Source organism: Branchiostoma floridae, chromosome 18 (assembly GCF_000003815.2).
Source record: "Branchiostoma floridae strain S238N-H82 chromosome 18, Bfl_VNyyK, whole genome shotgun sequence".
Classification (NCBI taxonomy): Eukaryota; Metazoa; Chordata; class Leptocardii; order Amphioxiformes; family Branchiostomatidae; genus Branchiostoma; species Branchiostoma floridae.
Window position 1 is genome coordinate 16,532,732 of NC_049996.1, and position 20,448 is coordinate 16,553,179.

A 20,448-nucleotide genomic window follows, 5' to 3' on the forward strand; every position below is an offset into this window, starting at 1 on the left:
GGTTTTTATAGCATTTAACACCAAACTCCAATTATCATGTATAACGTTAAGTGTCACCAATAGGTTGTTGAATGGTGTTGACGTTACCTGCAGGATAAGAAGACAGCAGAGGAGCTTGCAGTACAAGAGGACGTGCTGCAGGTGTTCCAGTTATTCAAAGTAAGTCCGAGATACACCCGTTAGTAAAACATATAGCTCGTGACTACTGCGATCAATCCGATACATTTCATGCCAAAACTTTGTTACACAAACTTTGCTTAAAAATATCACAAATAAGATTCTAAGCTTTAAAGTGATGTTCTTTGTTGCAGGGTAAGACATCCGCGCAGACGATGATAGAAGCATCTAAAAGTTGGTGAGACGTGTTTTTCCATTAAACACAGCTGTTGGTTTTTGATAGAGCAGTACCCTTATCCTGTTTTGTCAATTTTAGTGTCAGTGTCTTTTCATCACTAACAATTCTGCTAGCATTTGTCTTGATTTCTGTGATTAATGAACAAACTATGATAATCATATTCTATTGATTCCAGGTTCTCATGGACTAAAGAAACAAATTAAAGTCATGATATTGGAATATGTACATTGTGAATGAATACTTTATATGACTTGTATGGCCCGAGAATATATCAAAGCACCAATAAAAAATTTGCATTATCTTCCTAAATAAGCTAGATCCATGAATACATTTTATGTAATGCTTTCTCTATTGGCTTTATCAAGTACAAATATGCTTGCTATAAAAGATTGATTCTTTTCAAATTCTAGTAAATTTTACTTGAGAGCTGTTTATGTAAGCTACAATATCAATACCATGCTGTACGACTTCTTTTCTGCAACCAACGATAATGGTCATTGCAAAGCACTTTCTTTCCAAATGTTTTAGACCTCCATCCAAAAGTGGTGAATGGCGGACTCACTATCGACCTCAGTGGCAAAGACCTGACCTCCGTCCCAGCCGAGGTGTTTGACGCCACAGATATCGAACGCCTTGACCTGTCTCACAACAGGCTGACGAGCATACCCGAGGAGATAGGTCAACTGCAGAAGCTTCGGGAACTTAAACTTGACAACAACCTGCTGATACAACTGCCACAGGCAATCACTACTCTACCTAACCTAGAGTACATGGAAGTGTCGGTAAACAAATTGGAAACTTTGCCTGATGGAATCTCCAGATTACAACTTCACGAGCTGTACGTCCCCAACAATAGATTCAAAGAGATACCAGACGAAATTTGTTCATTACTTCAGCTGAAAACCTTTTCCGTGGGACGCAACCCCCTCAAGTCTCTCCCTGACAAGATATCTCAGCTCACAGGATTGAGAACCATGTTCATGAACAGCTGCCAGTTCGATGAGTTCCCCAGACAGGTGCTGCAGCTGGAGGGTCTGAAGGAGCTATACATGAGGAACTGGGCTGGGGAGGGCAAACCTTCACCTGTACCTAAAGACATCGGCACACTGAAGAACCTACAAGTCTTGGATCTGCGGAGTAGTGGCTTGGAGTCTCTACCGGATGGTGTTGGAGAACTGGAGCAGCTGAGGTACTTAGACATCTCCCGAAACAGGTTCACATCAGTTCCTGAGCAAATCATGAACCTGCCCAACATTGAGAAGCTAGACTTGTCAGATAACAACATCTCCAGCCTTCCCCTGAGTCTGTGCCGATTGGCCAAACTGAAGGACATGGCCATCTCAGGAAACCCCCTGACATACCCTCCCGCTGATGTCTGTGATAAAGGCACAGCCGCCATCATGGACTTCCTGAGAAGGGAGTTGAAGAATATGGAAGGTATGTATGGGGAGAAGATAGTTTTATTAGAAATTAGAAATACGCAATGTACTCGTAAATACCTTATACACCATATATGTGCTATTGGTTGTTGTATAGCCGGCAGTTATGTTATGGCTCAATATACACAAGGCCAGGTGAGAAAATTTACATGCATTATGAACACTATTATGTGTGCATGTCAGTGCATTGGTTGCTTTCAAGCAAAATCTATACAAACAAAATAACTTCAAACTCTGTTTAATGCAAATCTGATTGAAATGTATGAAGTTAATCACAATCATGTCGATATTATTTTCAATCACAGAGAGAGAACTGAGGAAAGTCTTCCACCGTTTCTCTCAAAGCGTCACTGAATCGAGTGAGGTGGAAGATCTGGGCGGAGCACTCGGGCTTACAGCAGATGAGATGATCAATATCCAAGTAAATATTTTCGTTTCCTTTAATCTTTCCTTTTGGTAACAGCTAAAGAAGTTTTGTGTGAGCCTGAAATATGGGCGACGCCTTTTCTCAGGCAAATATGTACACCTTTTCAGAATGTTACCACCAGAATTATGACTAAAATGTTACCAGCAAGTGGTATGTACTTGCTTATAATGGGTCACTGTATTAATGCCCTTCTGTTCTTAGGCTTCAAGGAACACAAAACCGAGTTCCCAGGCCTATAAAGTTCTATCGAAGTGGAAGGAGACGGACAGGGAAGCGTCCATGGACAAGCTTGAAAAGGAACTGAGTGAGTCTGGCATGAGTCATCTGGTAGAGAAGGCCAGCAGGATCCAGGTATTGGCATTAATCATAAGTTGGCTTAAATGTTAAGAATTCTCCATATTTTTCCATACATATTCACCTATAGCTGATCAATATGTTCCAGCTAACTTTGGATCTGACTTTCACAGTCCCAACCAGCTAAGCGACCGGCAGATACATCGGGTGGGCCTCCAACCAAGCGACGGGCAGCCGGTGGGCCTTCTAGTGTGAATAGTGAGGACAAGCTGGCGCAACTACAAGGGGAAAACCGCACTTTGAAAGCCCAGGTACAAAAACTACAAGGCAGCCAGAAGCCAAGAAGTCGAGGTGAGCTGGTTCAGCTAATATCTCTGGTACAGTATCCTTACAAGCTGCTTTGAATTTTATGCAAGGGTTTCCTGCAGCTAAAAAAAATGGTACCGCCTCACTCTTCTGCTTTGTTTCGGAGAATGATTTCCGTAACATTGGTGATGTTATGAAAATGAGTGCAAAATGAGCAAAGCATAGCACAAAATGCAAAGCTGTAGATTAAGACTAGTCTAATCAGGCAGCATTAAGTCACTTTAGATACTTGGCTTTACTACAGGCAGCTTGTATTCAACAAGTCTTGATATGTTAAAGTTGATGAAATTTTGTCAACATTGATGTCAACAGCTTTATAACGAGTGCAGCTAGAGAATGTTTGCTTGTTTTTGCAGAACCTGGAGACAAGCCAGTCGTGATGCTGCTAAATGATGAATATGGGATCAGAAAGGGTGGTATATCCACAATCAACCGCGAAATTGGGTGCTTACTGGTATCCAAAGGCGCAGAGGTCCTTTGCACAGTCCTGAACGCCACACAACAGGACAAGGATGATGCGGCCGCTGATGGAATCCGGCTGATTTTTCCAGCAACGTTTGAGCGCGATCCCAGAAAACCAGAGCTCCACTGGCTGACCTTTGACCACCAGACTCGATATCCAGACCTCCCCTCGCATGTGGACTTCATCGTTGGTCACGTGCACATCACAAGCCACGCAGCAAGACGAATCAAGGATCGCTTTCCTGTCGCCAAACTCGTCCAGGTCACGCACGTGATGCCTGAAGACACCAGCCACTACAAGGGTGTGGAGAGGGTGTTGAGCATCGGAAAGGAGAGCGACAACATTCTGGATGACCTCCGACATGCTGATGTGATCTTCTCGGTTGGTCCATTGATGTATGACTACTACAAACACCAGACAAAGCAGTTGAAACTACCTCATCACAAGCTCTTGCCAAAGCCGTCCAACATCTTCATCAACTTGCACCCGGTACCACCCCTCGGCACGGAAACAAAAGTGGTTCTGTCCATCGGCAGGGTCAAGGGTGTGGAGAGGCTGAAAGGCTACGATCTAGCCGCAAAGTCGATGTGGGATGTGATGAAGGAACTGACCAACACAAAGTGGCGGCTCCGCGGTGTCACAAAGGAAGATTTCAGAGGCAGCCAGGAGATCATCAACGCGAACAAGGATAAAGTAGAGTTCGTACCGTTCACTCCGCTTGAGTACGGCACACAGGAAGAGCTGCGCGATGACATGGGAAGGGCTGATGTCGTGCTGATGCCGTCCCGTGCAGAGCCGTTCGGACTGGTTGGTCTGGAGGCCATCGCTGCAGGGGTGCCAGTTGTGATTTCCCACAAGTCTGGTCTTGCGAAGTTCCTGAAGACGCAAGACCCCGAGTTCGACCGCACGATCGTAGAGATCGGAGATGACGACGACAAAGCCGCCCAAACCCTGTCCAAGCGCATCATCGATATCCTGAAGGATGGACCCAGAGAGTTTCAGGCCGCACAAAGTTTGAAGAAGAAACTTTTGGACTCAAAATACTGGACTGAATCACACACCAATGTCCTCCAAACCTTTGGCCTGGAAGGCTAAATCAACACATTGCTTTGATTTCTGCCTTTATAACATTCATTTAATACCTTTATCTTGATTTCTCTGTGTTTGAATTCTATGTCTTGGCCCTCAGAATGCTGACTCCAGTCCAAACCTATGCACCAAAGGCACGTTGTAAAAGCTGTCTTGAGTAGCACACTTGCGAATAGTTGTCCAACTATTCCATACGTCATGAAGACTAGTGGTGTTTAATGTACAACAATGGGAAGTACCCAAATCAACTCTCTGCGTGTCTCAAAGTCTCGTACATCCCACTCTTTCAAAGTGAAGAAGATTATATATAGCTATAAGTCATAGATCCCTGAGGATTCTTGTACTTATAACTATTCAATTTGTCACTGGCCACGGCAACACTACATTCCAGTCTACTGTTTATTTAGACTTTGTCAAATCTTGCACAACAGTGTGATGAGTTATTGGATTTTATGCATTTGTATATTTTATGATGATGTTTGTAACTCTAAAATTGCTGAACATTTTAGTATATACAGACGAAGCTTCAGGTTGTATGGTTTAAGTTGCCTCTACATGTAAATTTGTAAAGCTAGTCTCTTCAACTTTTACTTATCTACTGTACAATCAAGATGACAAGAAGAATAAATGCCAATGATGTACTAAAGATGGAATTTGCTGCTGCAACCACTTGGCTAATGCAGATACTTAGACTTTGTCACATCTTGCACAACAGTGTGATGAGTTATTGGATTTTATACATTTGTATGTCTTTATGATCATGGTTTAAAAGCTTCTGACTTAAAATTGCTGACGTTTGTAGAATACACAGATGAAGCTTTAGGTTGTATGATTTGGTCCGCCTCTATAGATCTACATGTACATTTGTCAATGCTGCTTTTTGTAAAGCTGGTGTGATTAGTACACTGTATATCTACTGTTACAAGACGAATAATTGCCAAACCTTTTGGCTAATGCGTATATAAAGACGAACAACATCCATGTACAAACATGCATAAGACTAAGCATCAGATTAAACAAATCATTCCGGACGCCATTTGCATTGTATTCTGCCAATAAGGATGTCGTTAAGCCGGCTTTACAATTCATGCGGACGCCGGCCGAATTTGTAGCTCGGTCAGAGCTTGCTGAATGTCAACATCGCCCGAGTATCGGCTGTATTTTTCGCTGAAAATCTGCCCCCTTTACAAATGGACGGAGCCCGTCCGACGTCCGTCCAATACAACTGATTATAATTTGTTAATGAGATTGTGCTATGTCTTGAACATGGACGAAGACAGAACTGACTAACCTGAAAAAGCCAATATTGTATCAAATTTAATGTCTGAGTCTGAGTTGCGGGATATATGTAGGACATGGGTGGAGTGGACGGGCACACTGCAAACAATGATATCAACAGGAATGTTGTGATACACCGATCCGAAAACTACCACAAGAGCCACAAAGTGAACAGACCAGTCTTATTCACCATGATACAATAATTTTGACAAAGCTGAAATCGGGCGGACCTTGGGCGAACCTCGAGCCAAGGCCGGCAAAGGCCGTCCGAGTTTCAGACTGGAAGCCTTCAGACATTAAGAATATATGATCTCACACATCCAAACCTATAGCAAAAAAATAAATAGGAAGCACTGTCTTCGTGCCAAATTGCCTTACATTATAAAAGGTACGCAGCTTTCTTAGAAAAGTTCATGCAGTAGTCTTTATTTGTCTTATATTTCGGAACAAACTGTTAACTAAAGATGAAAGCCCAAAACAAAGGCACGTGTTCAACACAGGTGTCAAATTGATTAGGTAACAGTTAAAGTAGCGACAACAGCACAACGCTCGCCCAAAGCACGCCAAACTTGTTAAAAGTCGGACGGAATATCGTCCGGTTATTGCAGGAAGCCTGAACGAGTCTGGCGCGAGGCAGAAGAGTTCGGGCAAACTCCGACCGAAAAAGAGAGAGTCAAAAACCGTCGGGTTGCCGGCCGAGTATTGGCCAAGTCTTGGCCATTGCTCGGACAAGCTCCGGTCGAGCTACAGGCAACCCATTGACGAGCTCTCCGAGCTCAAAGCTCGCCGCCGAGGCCTCGCTGAAATTAAGCGCAGCGGCAAGTGCCCCGCAAACGCCGGCCGAGCTGCTAAAATTCGCTCGAGGTCCGCATAATCGGCAAAACGCCGGTCATACTCCGGCCGAAAATGTCTATTTGGAGCTCGCCAACAACTCGGCCGAGCTAAATTCTTGATTTGTAAAGGGGCTTTTATGAAGGCAATCGCAAGGCGAAACTTCCCACTAGGGCAAGCTTGGGTGTATCTTATATTACCGGTCTAAGAAGTACTAAGCATAGACCTTTTCTGTCAGCCTGTCTTTCCAACAAGTGTTTCTGTCGACCCGTTACTGAATTGAAACAAACCCCGTAAAACCTCCCCGGCGTACGCTTGTGATCTGGGCGGGCGGACAACACTTTCAGCACCGTAGGCGTACCGGGGAGCTTACGGTCGTTACCAATTTAAGGCCACCATTAAATTGAATATGATTCGAATTGTTACAACTTCATTACTTCTCAGAGTAGTAATTTATCCTTTGCTGAATCAAGAAAAATGACAAACTGTTTTCGCCCGTTGCGATGGCAACACGGCAATCAGAAATCCTAAAGCCCTAACCCGTACCGCTTGGCATACTGTTTTCAGTTCCTTACACAATCAATATACATGTAGCAACACTGAGAACGTGAATGATATGATCAGTGCACATTGTAGTGAAGCTTGTACGCATGATGCGCCGCTTGGCGCCGCTTTGGGTACTGCAGCTCCAGCACACCTGCCTCCTATGATTAGCATAACAAAGGCTGCTGGGAGTCGCCGTCAGGTGACTAACCCGGAAGTCAGGTACGGTTTCAAAACTTAAACAGGAACTTCTTTCTTTGCCGGTTTCTCCGGACCAACAGAACTTTGCAATCTTCCCAAGAACACCTTAAGGTAAGTCAGAGAAGTCTTGTGAGGCTGCAGCTGGTATATAGATCCTAAGGTTCATTTAAGGTTCCTTCTAAGCTCGATTCCGGAACAAAACTTTCTACCTAAAGCTCCTTAAAGTTTCGTACCTACCGTAGCCCTGGAACAGGACAATATCAAGCTCGAGGAGGAATCCAGCGTTAGTAGTAGTGCAAACCGTATCTTAATTTCAATCTTGAACTGTTACAGTAATTCTCTCCTAAAGATCCTGTAAATGGTTAACCTTGTGCTAGACATCAGTTTGATAGAAGAAATTTGATGTCAAATTAAAGTGACATATTTTCTGTGTCTCTCTGCACTTCATAGCCCCCACCCTACCCCCGTGTGGAACACTCCACAGGTGTAAACTTCAGACTGTTATAAAATTAATAAACTTCCTTGGATCGATAGATGACCTGTGTTGTGCCGTTTTTTTGGCAAAGTCTGTCGAGGAATGATAAGAAAAGCTAATAGACTGTAGGAATACCACAATGATTATGACATAAAATCAATGCTTCTTTGATTCATGCAGTATAACATAAACACCTCCCTCCCCACCCTCCATAACTCAATATAGGTCTTCTTCAGTACAACCGTTAAACACAAAGCAAGTTTGACTCCCATGTTGTATTTGAGCTAACTGAATCTCAGTGCATTGTTTGCTGCCAACTCCCTCCCGGTGTTTAACATACACAAGGTACTCCATGCGTGACGCCTGCTTTTTCGTGACGACCGTCTTACTTCGAAATCCATGACGTTAAGTCAACTTAGTTAGGGAATGACAGAGACAATATCGATCAAGGGGGCACCTGTACAGTTTTGAGAGCTTACTGTAAAGATAAGAATAAGTCAAAAGGGCAAACACAGTGCTGTTTAACCTGTCACGTACTGTTCCTGTACTGAACTAAGGCACTTGTGACCTTTCGACCTTGTACCTCAATGGCGGACGGAGCACTACATGTTTAACGTTCCTGCATATTTAGTGGTGTATATTTGAGGAGGAGGGGCGTCGTTCATGTATCAACAACAGGTTTGTACCTGACGTTACTGTTTTCGTTCTTGACGACGTCACTATTTTGGCTTGAGATGACACCAGATATCTGTACGACTTTATGCACGAGGGGGGTAACTTTCAACACCTGTAACGGTTATGTTTACACCTTTGATCACCTGCATGTTTACATGTTTACACCTGCCGGCTCTCCTGGCAACACCTGCCATCATGTATGATATTTTATCAATGTTACTTTGTACGATTCAATTTCAGGAAGAAAAGAATGAAAGGTCTACATCGTTCAAATGGTACATTTAGGTTAGCCTCCATAGCAGGCTCTCTGAGGCCTTTTTTGGCTCATAATACACATTTGCTGGCCATTTGTTTTTGTACAGGGTCGCTGATTGCTGGCTTCTCTGACTGCCGGCCAGTCACCCAGTACAAAAAGTAATGGTGTATTATGAGCCAAAAAAGGCCTCAGAGATCCTGCTATGGAGGCTACATTTAGGTGTATATCATTGTTTATAATGGACCAAAGACATAGTGACTTTCTCTACAACCAGCTCGTCGGACTGAAGCCACATGCACCTCTACTGATCTGAATGGAAAACAACATCTTCGGTTTATGATAAGGATCACCGTGTTTTCTTTACCTTTTCCGTTTATAGAGAACAAAAATCTACTTAAGAATCACCTGAATCTGACCTAGCGGATTTGCGGCATCCGGTCACGAGGCATTGGCGTGTTTGGCGCATCAGCAAAATTACAGCAATAACTCATGGAGGAGAAAGAAAAGGTTGGTGAAACTATTCTTTTCAAGTTAGCAGTTCAGATAAATGAATACGGCGCACGACTGCACCATGTAGGGAAGTGCAACAGACGCATTCCAACAAATGCTTTCGCTGAAAAGTAACCTCTGCGTTTCCTGAGATCACCTTCTAAATCATGCTTGATGTTGAAAAATTAACACATAGACAATGCTAACAATTCTATTGCAACATGATAACACTCGAATAGGAATCGTGAATGGTCTGACGTGTTGAGGATACTTTCAACATCTCCATTTTGGTACATTCTGGACCGTCTACCCATAGTGCCCTCGTGCCCCCCAGCATTCAAAGGGATCTGCGAAGAGGTCCTTTCCTCCCGAGTGTGCAAATTTCCTCCCTAAAGACTCAACAACCAGCAGTTCTAGCTGCTGAAAAGTCTTGTCTCAAAATAACATTTTAAATTTATACAGTATTAGACCTAAGAACCCTGAACATACAAAGATTTTCATGTTGGCTGAATGTTTCTGTTCCACAGGAGCTGAGAGATGCCGCCGGGCGAGGTGACGAGGTCAGAGTTCAGCAGCTCCTAGCCGAGGGAGTCAATGTCAATGCTGAAGACGGCGGCCCCGTGAGTCAACATGTCTGTTTGTTGTTTAAACAACGTCATGAAGGACTTAATCAACTCTTTAGTGCCCCTTTTTTGGTTTGATCTTTGCATCATATCCCTTTGCAGTGTTAATTCTTAAAGGTTGATAATATTATCTATTTGTTGGTTTAATAAGCTTCCCATATAGAGTCAGTGAAGTCAAGCTTGCCCAAGCCTAATGTTTCTGACTTGGAGAGAAGAGATGATGATACAGTTCTTATTAGCCTGACGCGCCCCTAGCGGCCGGCCCTACAATAGCCTCCGCTCGGGGAGGGGGTCATCAACTCCAGCCAGCGAGAGATTGTGTGAACACAGGTGATGGTAACATCAGGCTCTTTGAACTTGATTTAAAGAAAAAGAGCATTAAACAACTTGAATCCGTGCCCTTAAACAATGTGAGAAGTTACAGGATGGCTGAGAAGGTCATGACATAAATTTTACATCTTAACTCGCCTGTTCTTGTCTCTGTACAGACCTCCAGATGGACTGCCCTTCATCATGCATCTTCGAACGGCCACACTGGAATTGTACAAGCGTTACTCACAGCTGGAGCGAGAGTCGACCCACGAGCCTACATGGTAACTTTCCTGTTTACTTGAGTCTGTCATACTGTCCATGTACAGGCTTCACTCACAACTAAAGGCTGTATTGTTTTGGCAAGAGTTTATCCGTGTCGGTCCAGCTTTAACGGTCCTGGGTTTGTTTTGGAGTCATGTGAGGACTTTTGTAACGCATGTTTGATGTGAGATCTAGATTTATTCATGTTCCCTGTGTACACAAGCTTAGGAGCCCTATCAACCTTGCAAACAGGAAGGAGCACATAGACATGCATCATATTAACAGTTGCTATGTTCCCTATGCAGAGATATACCCCTCTCCGCAATGCAGCTTCGAACGGACAGACAAGAACTGTGCAGGCTTTACTGACAGCTGGAGCAGACATTAATGCAAGAGACCACAGGGTGAGTTTGTTCACTATGGGGTCATATGGATGACCTAAGACCTGCTCACATATGGCATGAGATTGTCCTGCAAACAATCCAACAGCTACAGCTGTGCTGAGATATACCAGATCTATTCCCATGGTCATAAAGAATGTGGGCAGGCATATGTTTCTCTTAGAAAATAGTGTAGAAATATCAGAACTAGAAAGTATTTCATTGCATGGCGCCTGAACATTTAGGCGGGAATATTTCTATCTGTATAATACATAACAACGCATGCGCATCAGAACTTAGTAATCTAAATCTCTTGCATATAAGATACAAATTTAAAAAAAACTAATTAAACCATGGTTAGCATGTAAATCCTGTGAACCACCCGCCACTTTGTTGTACCTACAGAATCGGACCCCCCTTCATAAGGCGGCAGAAAATGGGCACCCCGAGTGTGTTAGAGCACTTCTGAAGGCTGGAGCCAACACCGTCAGTAGAGACGAGGTAAGTGACTTTATCAAATGTCAATGGAGAAAGTGAAATCGCTATATAGACTTCTAACTCACCGTTTTTATTCTGATTTTGATGTTGTAGTTATACTTTTACTTCAGACTTTAGTTCGAAAACCTAACAGATAAACTAAGATGTAAGATTATCATATTAACACAAACTTAACAGATCAGTAAAACTTGACCTATTCTGTGCTGCTGTTGTAGGTTTACTTCCCCAACCGATGCGGTTTGCTGTTGTATGCCGCATTTAAGTGAGAAATCCCCCAAACCCGTAAAGATACTGAAGCCACATTCAGGCATCATATAAGTGCAACCCGTATATATACGGGCTCAGCAGGACAAGGGTTTTATGGCAGTTAACACTAAACACCATTTTTTTATGATGATGACGTTAAGTGTCAACAATAGCTTGTTGACGTGTGTTGACTTTATCTACAGGACAAGAAGACAGCAGAGGAGCTTGCAGTACAAGAGGACGTGCTGCAGGTGCTCCAGTACTTCAAAGTAAGCCCGAGATACACCCGTTAGTAAAACATATAACTCGTGACTACTGCGATCAATCCGATACATTTCATGCCAAAACTTTGTTACACAAACTTTGCTTAGAAATATCACAAATAAGATTCTAAGCTTTAAAGTGATGTTATTTCTTGCAGGGTAAGACATCCCCGCAGACGATGATAGAAGCATCTAAAAGTTGGTGAGACGTGTTTTTTCATTAAACACAGCTGTTGGTTTTTGATAGAGCAGTACCCTTATCCTGTTCTGTCAATTTTAGTGTCAGTGTCTTTTCATCACTAACAATTCTGCTAGCATTTGTCTTGATTTCTGTGATTGATGAACAAACTATGATAATCATATTCTATTGATTCCAGGTTCTCATGGACTAAAGAAACAAATTGAAGTCATGATATTGGAATATGTACATTGTGAATGAATACTTTATATGTATGGCTCGAGAATATATCAAAGCACCAATAAAAAATTTGCATCATCTTCCTAAATAAGCTAGATTTATGAATACATTTTATGTAATGCTTTCTCTATTGGCTTTATCAAGTACAAATATGCTTGCTATAAAAGATTAATTCTTTTCAAATTCTAGTAAATTTTACTTGAGAGCTGTTTATGTAAGCTACAATATCAATACCATGATGTACGACTTCTTTTCTGCAACCAGCGATAATGGTCATTGCAAAGCACTTTCTTTCCAAATGTTTTAGACCTCCATCCAAAAGTGGTGAATGGCGGACTCACTATCGACCTCAGTAGCAAAGGCCTGACCTCCGTCCCAGCCGAGGTGTTTGACTTCACAGATATCGAACGCCTTGTCCTGACTAACAACAAGCTGAACAGCATACCCGAGGAGATAGGTCAACTACAGAAGCTTCGGACACTTAAACTTGACAACAATCTGCTGACACAACTTGCGCAAGCAATCACTACTCTACCTAAACTACTGTACATTGACGTGTCGCACAATAGGTTGGAAACATTGCCTGAAGGAATCTCCAGGTTACAACTTCACGAGCTCCACATCAACAACAATGAATTCAAAGAGATACCAGAAGAAGTCTGTTCACTACGTCAGCTGAACACCTTTTCCGTGGGAGTCAACCCCCTCAAGTGTCTCCCTGACAAGATATCTCAGCTCACAGGACTGAGAATCATGTCCATGAACAGTTGCCAGTTCGATGAGTTCCCCAGACAGGTGCTGCAGCTGGAGGGTCTAGAGGAGCTATACATTGGGAACTGGGCTGGGGAGGGCAAACCTTTACCTGTACCTGAAGACATCGGCAGACTGAAGAACCTACGAGTCTTGGATCTGCAGTATAGTGGCTTGGAGTCACTACCGGATGGTGTTGGGGAACTGGTGCAGCTGAGGTTCTTAAACATCAAAGGGAACATGTTCACATCAGTTCCTGAACAAATCATGAACCTGTCCAACATTGGGAAGTTAGACTTGTCAGATAACAGAATCTCCCGCCTTCCCCTGACTCTGAGCCGATTGGCCACACTGAAGGACATGAACATCACTGAAAACCCCCTGACATACCCTTCCGCTGATGTCTGTGAGAATGGTACAGCCGCCATCATGGACTTCCTGAGAAGGGAGACAAAAGAAGGAGAAGGTATGTAGGAAAGAACTTTTTTTGATGGAAGTAGAAATTTTACATTCTTACTATTGAACTTGGGCAAAAAAATAAAAGATGATCTTATCTTGTAAATGTAGGGCAAAGTTATTTCTAATTACATTGTTTTCATGTCAAAAACATTTTTTTCATGTCAAAAATAATGCACCCAAATCACACCATTTCCTACGCTTTTCATCCATGTTAACATTTAATGTCATTTCGCTGTAAATAATGAGAAATGTAAACTCAAACATAGACCCTCGGAAGCCTTTCGTTACTTTTTTTGTCGCGCGGTCGTGGAAGAACTGGGGTGTGCACCGTTAACTCTAAATACATCTATGTTTTGTTTCTTGCAGAGAAAGAACTGGGGAAACTGTTCTACCGCTTTTCACAAAAGGTGACGCAAAGAGCTGAGGTGGAAGCTCTGGCCGCAGTAGCTGGACTGAAGCCTAGCGAGAGGAACAGTTTACTGGTAAATGTTTCAGCACAATTTTCAGAACAACGTAATTGTCAACCTTTACAACTGTATTTAAACCATGATTCTAGTTTACTGATGCAACTTGAATGGATGTTCTGATTTTAGGGAAAAGACAAGACGAATCCAAGTTACCAGGCCCAGAATGTTCTGTTGAAGTGGATGGAGAAAGACCAAGAAGCGTCCATGGACAAGCTTCAGCGGGAGCTGAGGGATATCGGCATGGAAACACTGGCAGAGGAGGCCGGCCGGATAAAGGTATTCCGTCATACTAAATTGTACTAATTGAACCACGATACGTTGTGAACATTACACTCATCACAGCTAAGTACACTACGGATATGTCGGTTATTTTGTGGGTTACAAACAGTTCGTTCATTACTGTCATTTTTAAAATTCCACATTAGCGATTCAAGCGGCCGGCAGATGCATCTGGCGGGCCACCTGCCGGAGGGTCTCTTGTGGGGCACCAGGAAGAACAACAGACCAAATACAAAGAGAAGATCGGACAGGCAGAACAGAAGATTGTACAGATGCAGCATCACAGTGAGGTTCAGGAGGCCATGGTCAGCAGTCTTCGTGCAGAGGTCACCAGGTTAAGCGACAAGGACGAGCGGGCACAGAAGGTCCTGCTGGACCACAAGCAGGAGATACAGCAGCTTCAGGAGGATCATGTTGCCATGGCAACCCGGTTGGAAAACTTTGTAGAGGAAAACGAGAAGCTGAGAAGTCAAGTCGTTCTTCTTGGGGGCGAACAACATGGTATGTATTTACTCATGATATTGTTTTTTTTTGGTATTGGTATTGAGACATCGAATTATGTAAAAGACATGAGTGAATGATGACATTATTCTAATGATGTCTGAAAGTTGTTTAATCTGAATTCATCACAACAACGAGAAATGGGATCAAAGGGTAGTAGCTAGGTACGGATTCTATCCTTATTGTTGTGTAGCTGTGTTTTTGATACTCATTGTTTGCATGATGTTGTTGGTATCGGGTAGATAGATGGCTTTATCATCAAGATGCATGTTGTTTTCATCTAGATCTTTCGGGCGAATGTAGGTGACACTGAGGATTACATCACTATCTCATCTATAACTTGTAGAAACTGAGAGCTGAATCACTCTTATTCTAACTCTGTCCACAGGTGACGAACAGACAACTGAGTTGTTTGAGCGGACCATCCTGATGTTTACTGAAAACGTCCTGCAGAAGTCCAGACAGAGAGAACCAAACCTGGAGGAGACCGAGCTTGCTACTTCAGCAGGCAAGTGTGTTTATGCAGCTTCGGTAGGCAAGTGTGTTCTTACAGCTTCAGCAGGCAAGTGTGTTCTTATAGCTTCTAATGTACAACACCAGCAAATATCAAAACAGCAGATCTATCCTTTATCTTTGGTTGCATTTGACATGGCATGAAGCTGTTGTGCTTGAATTTTCATCGTCATTTCAATGAGCAATGGGTCTTTATTCCACTCCCTCAAACTGTAACGGCTTGCCTCTTTACTGCAGAGCTATTCCAAAACATTCTTGTTTAGTCAGAAACAGTGACACGTTGAATCAATGAATGACGTTCGGGCTGATTGACTCATTACAATATTAAACTCACATTCATGAACCTTGTCCGTTCTACAGAAAGCGAGCTGCTGACCAAGCTGAGCTGCAGACTTGGTCCTGACTGGCGGCGGCTGGGAGCTGCGCTGGGGATCCCACAGCCACGACTGGACAGCATACAGGCACGGTACAGCAACGCCATCCAGCGGGCCTGCAAGGTACTGACGGTCTGGATGGGTGGAGGGGACCACGGACTTCCGCACGACCTCAAGCAGCTGGAGACAGTCTTAGCAGACATGGACAGGGCTGATCTCTTAGACTTTGTGAAAACTGCCTATAAGGTACGTATGGTTAAGGAGTCTTAGAACAAATGGACAGGGCTGATCTCTTAGACATTGTGAAGGCTGCCTAGCTACAAGGTCTGGTTAAGGAGTGGAGTCTTAGACCACATGGACAGGGCTGGTCTCTTACTTAGACATTGTGAAAACTGCCTAGAAGGTACGTATGGGAGTCTTAGAACAAGTGGCCTAGTAGCCCTGGCTAAGGAATATCAGAAGACTACCTCAGGGCTGATCTTAGACATTGTGAATACCATCCAGAAGGTTCGATAGGTTTAGGAATATGCTGCTATTAACAATGTTTATGTAATTATGAAACGCTCCAAATTTCTGACACAGTAGGTTTAAACCTTGTATCTTATAATCTTCCCCACAAGGACTACATAAAGGAGATGCCGGAGATGGAGGTGGAACCCGAGGCTTCCCTGGATGAGCAGGGAGTTACGACATGGTGAGGCTGGTTCTGTTACTTAAAATTTTACGTTATTCTTTCGATCAACACTACAAAATATAGATCCTGTTAAAAGTCAGTCTGGATACCATCCGGGTAGTAGTTCGCTCCGACGTCGACGTTTATTATAATCATACACTATATGCAGTCGCTTCTCTGGTAGTGTTGCGGGAGGAACTAAGGTCTAAGTTAAGGTCTCTGGTAGCGCATATAGCAGAAGGGAGCGAACTACTACCCGGATGGTACCCTTTTGCAGGATGGCTTTTTACATTATTATTTTTTAAAGTATATGTATAACAAGAAATTATATTGTATTAGAGCATTGCCGCCCATAAAGAGTGGACATTTTTAGGGTAACCTCATTTGTATTGATGGCTAACTCTATTGTTGGTTGTTAGGTCTGTCCAACTGCCCGGCCGGGGGAAGTACGTCTGCAAACAAACCGACCTGGGGGTCGTTACCCCCTGCCCTGTCCAGCTGACCTACAGGACAGTGAACCCGTCTGAGCATTGGCCGGAGAACGAGGACTGGGAGCTGATTGGTCCGCTGTTCCACATCCAGTGTAACCATGACGACGGCGTACCTGTGGAGCTCCTCCTACCGCACATCCTGGACCTGACACAGGAGGATGGCAGCGGTGAGGACTGTGTTTTTTTTTTGTACACGCTGATTTCTTAGTGCTAGTCTTATTTGAAAGATACGGCTTCTTTCCTTCTCATCAACTCACCACCAGCATCGCTCCCTCTTCCCCCAGCTCTCACCACGGATGAAGCCAAGGCTGCTCACGTTGTGGCGGGAAACACAACACTTCACCCCGCTGACGTCACGCCCTCCCACGTCATCACCAGGCATGTGAAGGGAAGTCTGTGGGCTTCTGTACTGCAGAAACTCCGATCCTTGTCCATCAACAGGAAGGGCCTGCTTACGCTCTTCAAAGCGTCTCCGACTCAGGACGCTGTGGATGTAAAGGCTCACATCGTTACAAACACGAAAGACATGGTCAAGGTCAGTAACTGTAACCTTATTCTTGGTGGGCTGCGATCTTGTGGATAAAGGACATAAAGTGGGGAAACACCGTGTAAATGCTGAGGTTATAGAAGAGTGTAATACTTGGTCCCAGTGGAAGATATACCTGACATTTCATGAGACCGTTGATGCAATGGCTGCACCTTGATTAGCTTTCGTTGTTTTTTATTGGTGTTGGTGTATTGAACATTTCCATTCGGATTTTGGAAAGTCTGACAACTATGAAACTTCTGGCAAGTGCTCAGCTACCTCCATCATTACATTACGCGATGTTGTTGTTGTTTATGTTGTTTCTTTGTTGTTGTTGGGAGGACCTGTCCCAGCTGGTCCCGCAGTTCTACCCTTGGGACTCCCTCCCCTGCTCCTTCCGGCCTCACCAGATCTACTGTCTGTAGGCATCAGTGGATGTTATTGTTTATGTTGTTTCGTTGTTGTTGTTGTTTAGACCTTGCAGGAGGACCTGTCCCAGCTGGTCCCGCAGTTCTACCCCTGGGACTCCCTCCCCTGCTCCTTCCGGCCTCACCAGATCTACTGTCTGCAGGCATCAGTGGAGAACGGAACCTTGGCTCATGCGGAGCCGGAAGTACATTTCTGTGTTATATTTGGGAGTGTGTAGTTGATTGGTGATGATGATAAGTAAACATAGCATCTTCATTCAGCAACGTTGTCATTGCTAACAGTGATTGTGTGCACCTGGGTTTCCTGTCTTGGAAGTCTTACTTCAGATGACAAAACTCCTCTCCTTTCCTTTCCATCCATGTCCTTATGGTTAGTCTTTTATCGTCGTTGAATATAAAAATGTGCGTTGTTGAATTTAAAATGTGACTTTAAATGCATGTATCACTTAAAACATCTCCTTGGGCTTTGCGAGAATTTTAATACATGTTTAAACAACGATGCCCTTTTTAGCCACCTGAAGGTTTGGAGTATGAAGACACATTCGATCGCAACAGGATCTACCCGTCCTTCCACATGGCGGTTCACCGACAGCCGGACAGGGAGCGCCTGCAGCACCCACAGTTAACTCTGAAGCTGTTTCAGGCGGAGGACAATCAAGTCGTCTGTCGGTGTACAAGAGACCTGTGTAAGAATTCATATCTAATTCTCAGTCACACGTAGCCTCTAACAGGTTTGCGAATCGTTGGTCAAATAGTAGGAATTGGGAGTTGGCCGGCCAGAGGAGTCAGTACACGATCCTCTTAAACGCTCCGTGGATTGTTGGTCAAAATGTAATGATTGGACAAATAGAGTGAGCAGTGTAATAGGGGAGTAGAGGAGTCAATACACGACAATCCACAGAGTCATATTCACTGTCAATAGATCGATTACCATTGTCTTGAATGCTTGTCTTATCAATGTGAAGGAAATAGTTATCATCTGAGGAAACTTGGACAGTCTATTTGGGGGGTGGGGGGTGGTCTGTAACTGGTCTAGTTCATATCATAAAATGAAATCATAGATAGTAAAATACGACAACTGTGCAATGATTATCGTAGTAACTGACTCCAGAAACAATTCTTTGTTTATCCAAGATGGCGAAACCGCAGGTGGACAGACCTTCAGCTCAGGTGAAGGTCAGTTGATACAAATACTACAAAACAGAATCATATATATGCCATTGGGTAGTTGGTTAATATCTACTATTTTCCATTGCATTGTATTGTTTTAGCACGGTGCAATCCCTTGTATATGTGTAAGCCTGATGTAGACCTGTTCACTTTGATAGCACATTGCTTTAAATTTTCTTTTAGTAAACACAAATTGACAAGGCACTGCAACCTCGGTAAATGTAACTTTCCCTGTCTTCATCTCCCATCTCTAACAGATGTCCGACGACACTTCTTCTTCATCAAAGAGAACGTAAGCACGGATTGGAAAGACCTGGCTCACTTACTGGGCTTCACCAGGCCTGACATCGACTCGATCCAGTACAAACCGGCCAACCGCGACGCCAAGGACTGCTGCATGGACATGTTGGAGGCGTGGCGGAGGCGGAGAGGCGACGCCGCCACCTTACAGGTGCTTCTGCGGGCTCTGACTGAGGCTGGACTACAGGACATCGTGGATAAGCTCAACAAAATATAAGCATACTCCGTTTTTTTTATCCCATCTGAGTAACCGGGTGGTGACGAAAGCTAGCGATTCATTTTCATCTGAGCAGTTTTTTCGATGTATCTCTTGTCCCGGACATGATACGGTCTTGCCATTTGGGCGGCAGGTAGCTTTTAACGCCAGGACAAGTTGAGGCAAGTTTCATGCAGCCCCCTAACATTGAATTTTGAAACTGCAAGGGCATTTTTGTCAAAACATTCCAAAGAGGATAACTAAAGAAAGTAACAACAGATTTCCATTATTTGGGGCATGCAGGTAGCTTAGGTAAAGATGTACATAATGATATGCATATTATGCAAATGTAGAGCACAATCAATGAAGAACGTATATAATTCCATTGCTTTCTATAGCTGGACTTCAATAAATGTAACACATGTAATTCATGACAGATAACAAAGATGTGAATGAGGAAATGATTTGCATGATTAATGCAAAAATGGCAAAAAGGGCTTAATGATAAATGATGGACTTTTATTACTTGTGACATGTGTCATCTAATAAATGATGCACATCACATGCATTACGTAAATGTGTATGTCATTTGCATAACATCTACAAAAGCTCTAAATATGTCATGGAGGTATGAGGTTGCCGAACTAGTTACGTATTATGATTTGTCAGCATGTTTCTGCGTTATTTGACACAATCTTCCTTCATTATCTTAATTGTACATCATATTTTGATTTATATCATTTTAGTTTGGATCTTTTCTCCCCCCCCCCCCACACACTGCTTTTTAATTCAGCTTACCTACATTTTGTGTTAAACAAACTATGCCCCATAACAGAATATGTCACTGGGTGTTAGATTAGTATGTATAATAAGTAATAGTAATAAGGAATATTATTTCACATAAATCATGCACTAGTATTACAAATTAGACTCACTGCATAGATGATTTATTGTTATCACTTTGATGTATATACAAACATGAACTGCGACATTTTCTTACTTCTGACATGATAAACCAATTATAGATACTGCATAATTCTGTATAAACAATACTGTGCATATGTCAAATCAACCTTCAATGTGCTAAGGACTCCCTTACAGGGCTCCCTTGGACTACTCTCCAAGCAGAGGTTAGGCTC

The 20,448-nt window shown here is 43.3% G+C and overlaps 2 protein-coding genes and 1 long non-coding RNA gene across 4 annotated transcripts in view; all 3 read left to right on the top strand.

Moving 5' to 3' along the window:
* The window catches only part of LOC118405597, a 41,772-nt gene extending 22,210 nt beyond the window's left edge, over positions 1 to 19,562 (top strand). For both annotated transcript variants that reach the window (XM_035805143.1, XM_035805145.1), the window contains exons 14-21: positions 15,512 to 15,771; positions 16,146 to 16,219; positions 16,618 to 16,856; positions 16,974 to 17,224; positions 17,691 to 17,828; positions 18,155 to 18,329; positions 18,778 to 18,819; positions 19,071 to 19,562. In XM_035805143.1, coding sequence (XP_035661036.1) covers positions 15,512 to 15,771; positions 16,146 to 16,219; positions 16,618 to 16,856; positions 16,974 to 17,224; positions 17,691 to 17,828; positions 18,155 to 18,329; positions 18,778 to 18,819; positions 19,071 to 19,330 — 1,439 coding nt within the window. In that variant the 3' untranslated portion in view covers positions 19,331 to 19,562. The remainder of the gene's footprint in view (positions 1 to 15,511; positions 15,772 to 16,145; positions 16,220 to 16,617; positions 16,857 to 16,973; positions 17,225 to 17,690; positions 17,829 to 18,154; positions 18,330 to 18,777; positions 18,820 to 19,070) is intronic.
* LOC118405598 lies at positions 805 to 4,469 on the top strand. The gene is made up of 5 exons (XM_035805146.1): positions 805 to 1,792; positions 2,100 to 2,215; positions 2,423 to 2,572; positions 2,689 to 2,866; positions 3,238 to 4,469. Exons 1-5 carry the CDS (start codon positions 1,126 to 1,128, stop codon positions 4,437 to 4,439), a joined length of 2,313 nt encoding a protein of 770 aa, XP_035661039.1. The 5' UTR covers positions 805 to 1,125; the 3' UTR covers positions 4,440 to 4,469.
* LOC118405601 lies at positions 7,303 to 9,801 on the top strand. Its single transcript, XR_004829915.1, has 3 exons — positions 7,303 to 7,397; positions 9,072 to 9,199; positions 9,709 to 9,801. It is a non-coding gene; the product is annotated as an uncharacterized LOC118405601 (long non-coding RNA).
* Positions 19,563 to 20,448: the final 886 nt, after the last annotated feature.

Bases quoted from the DNA above. Each gene is read 5' to 3' on its own strand.
- LOC118405598 (XM_035805146.1), top strand. From the start codon at position 1,126: ATGGAAGTGTCGGTAAACAAATTGGAAACTTTGCCTGATGGAATCTCC. The intron at 2,216-2,422 runs GTAAATATTTTC...TTCTGTTCTTAG, and splicing joins ATGAGATGATCAATATCCAA to GCTTCAAGGAACACAAAACC. The intron at 2,573-2,688 runs GTATTGGCATTA...TGACTTTCACAG, and splicing joins AGAAGGCCAGCAGGATCCAG to TCCCAACCAGCTAAGCGACC.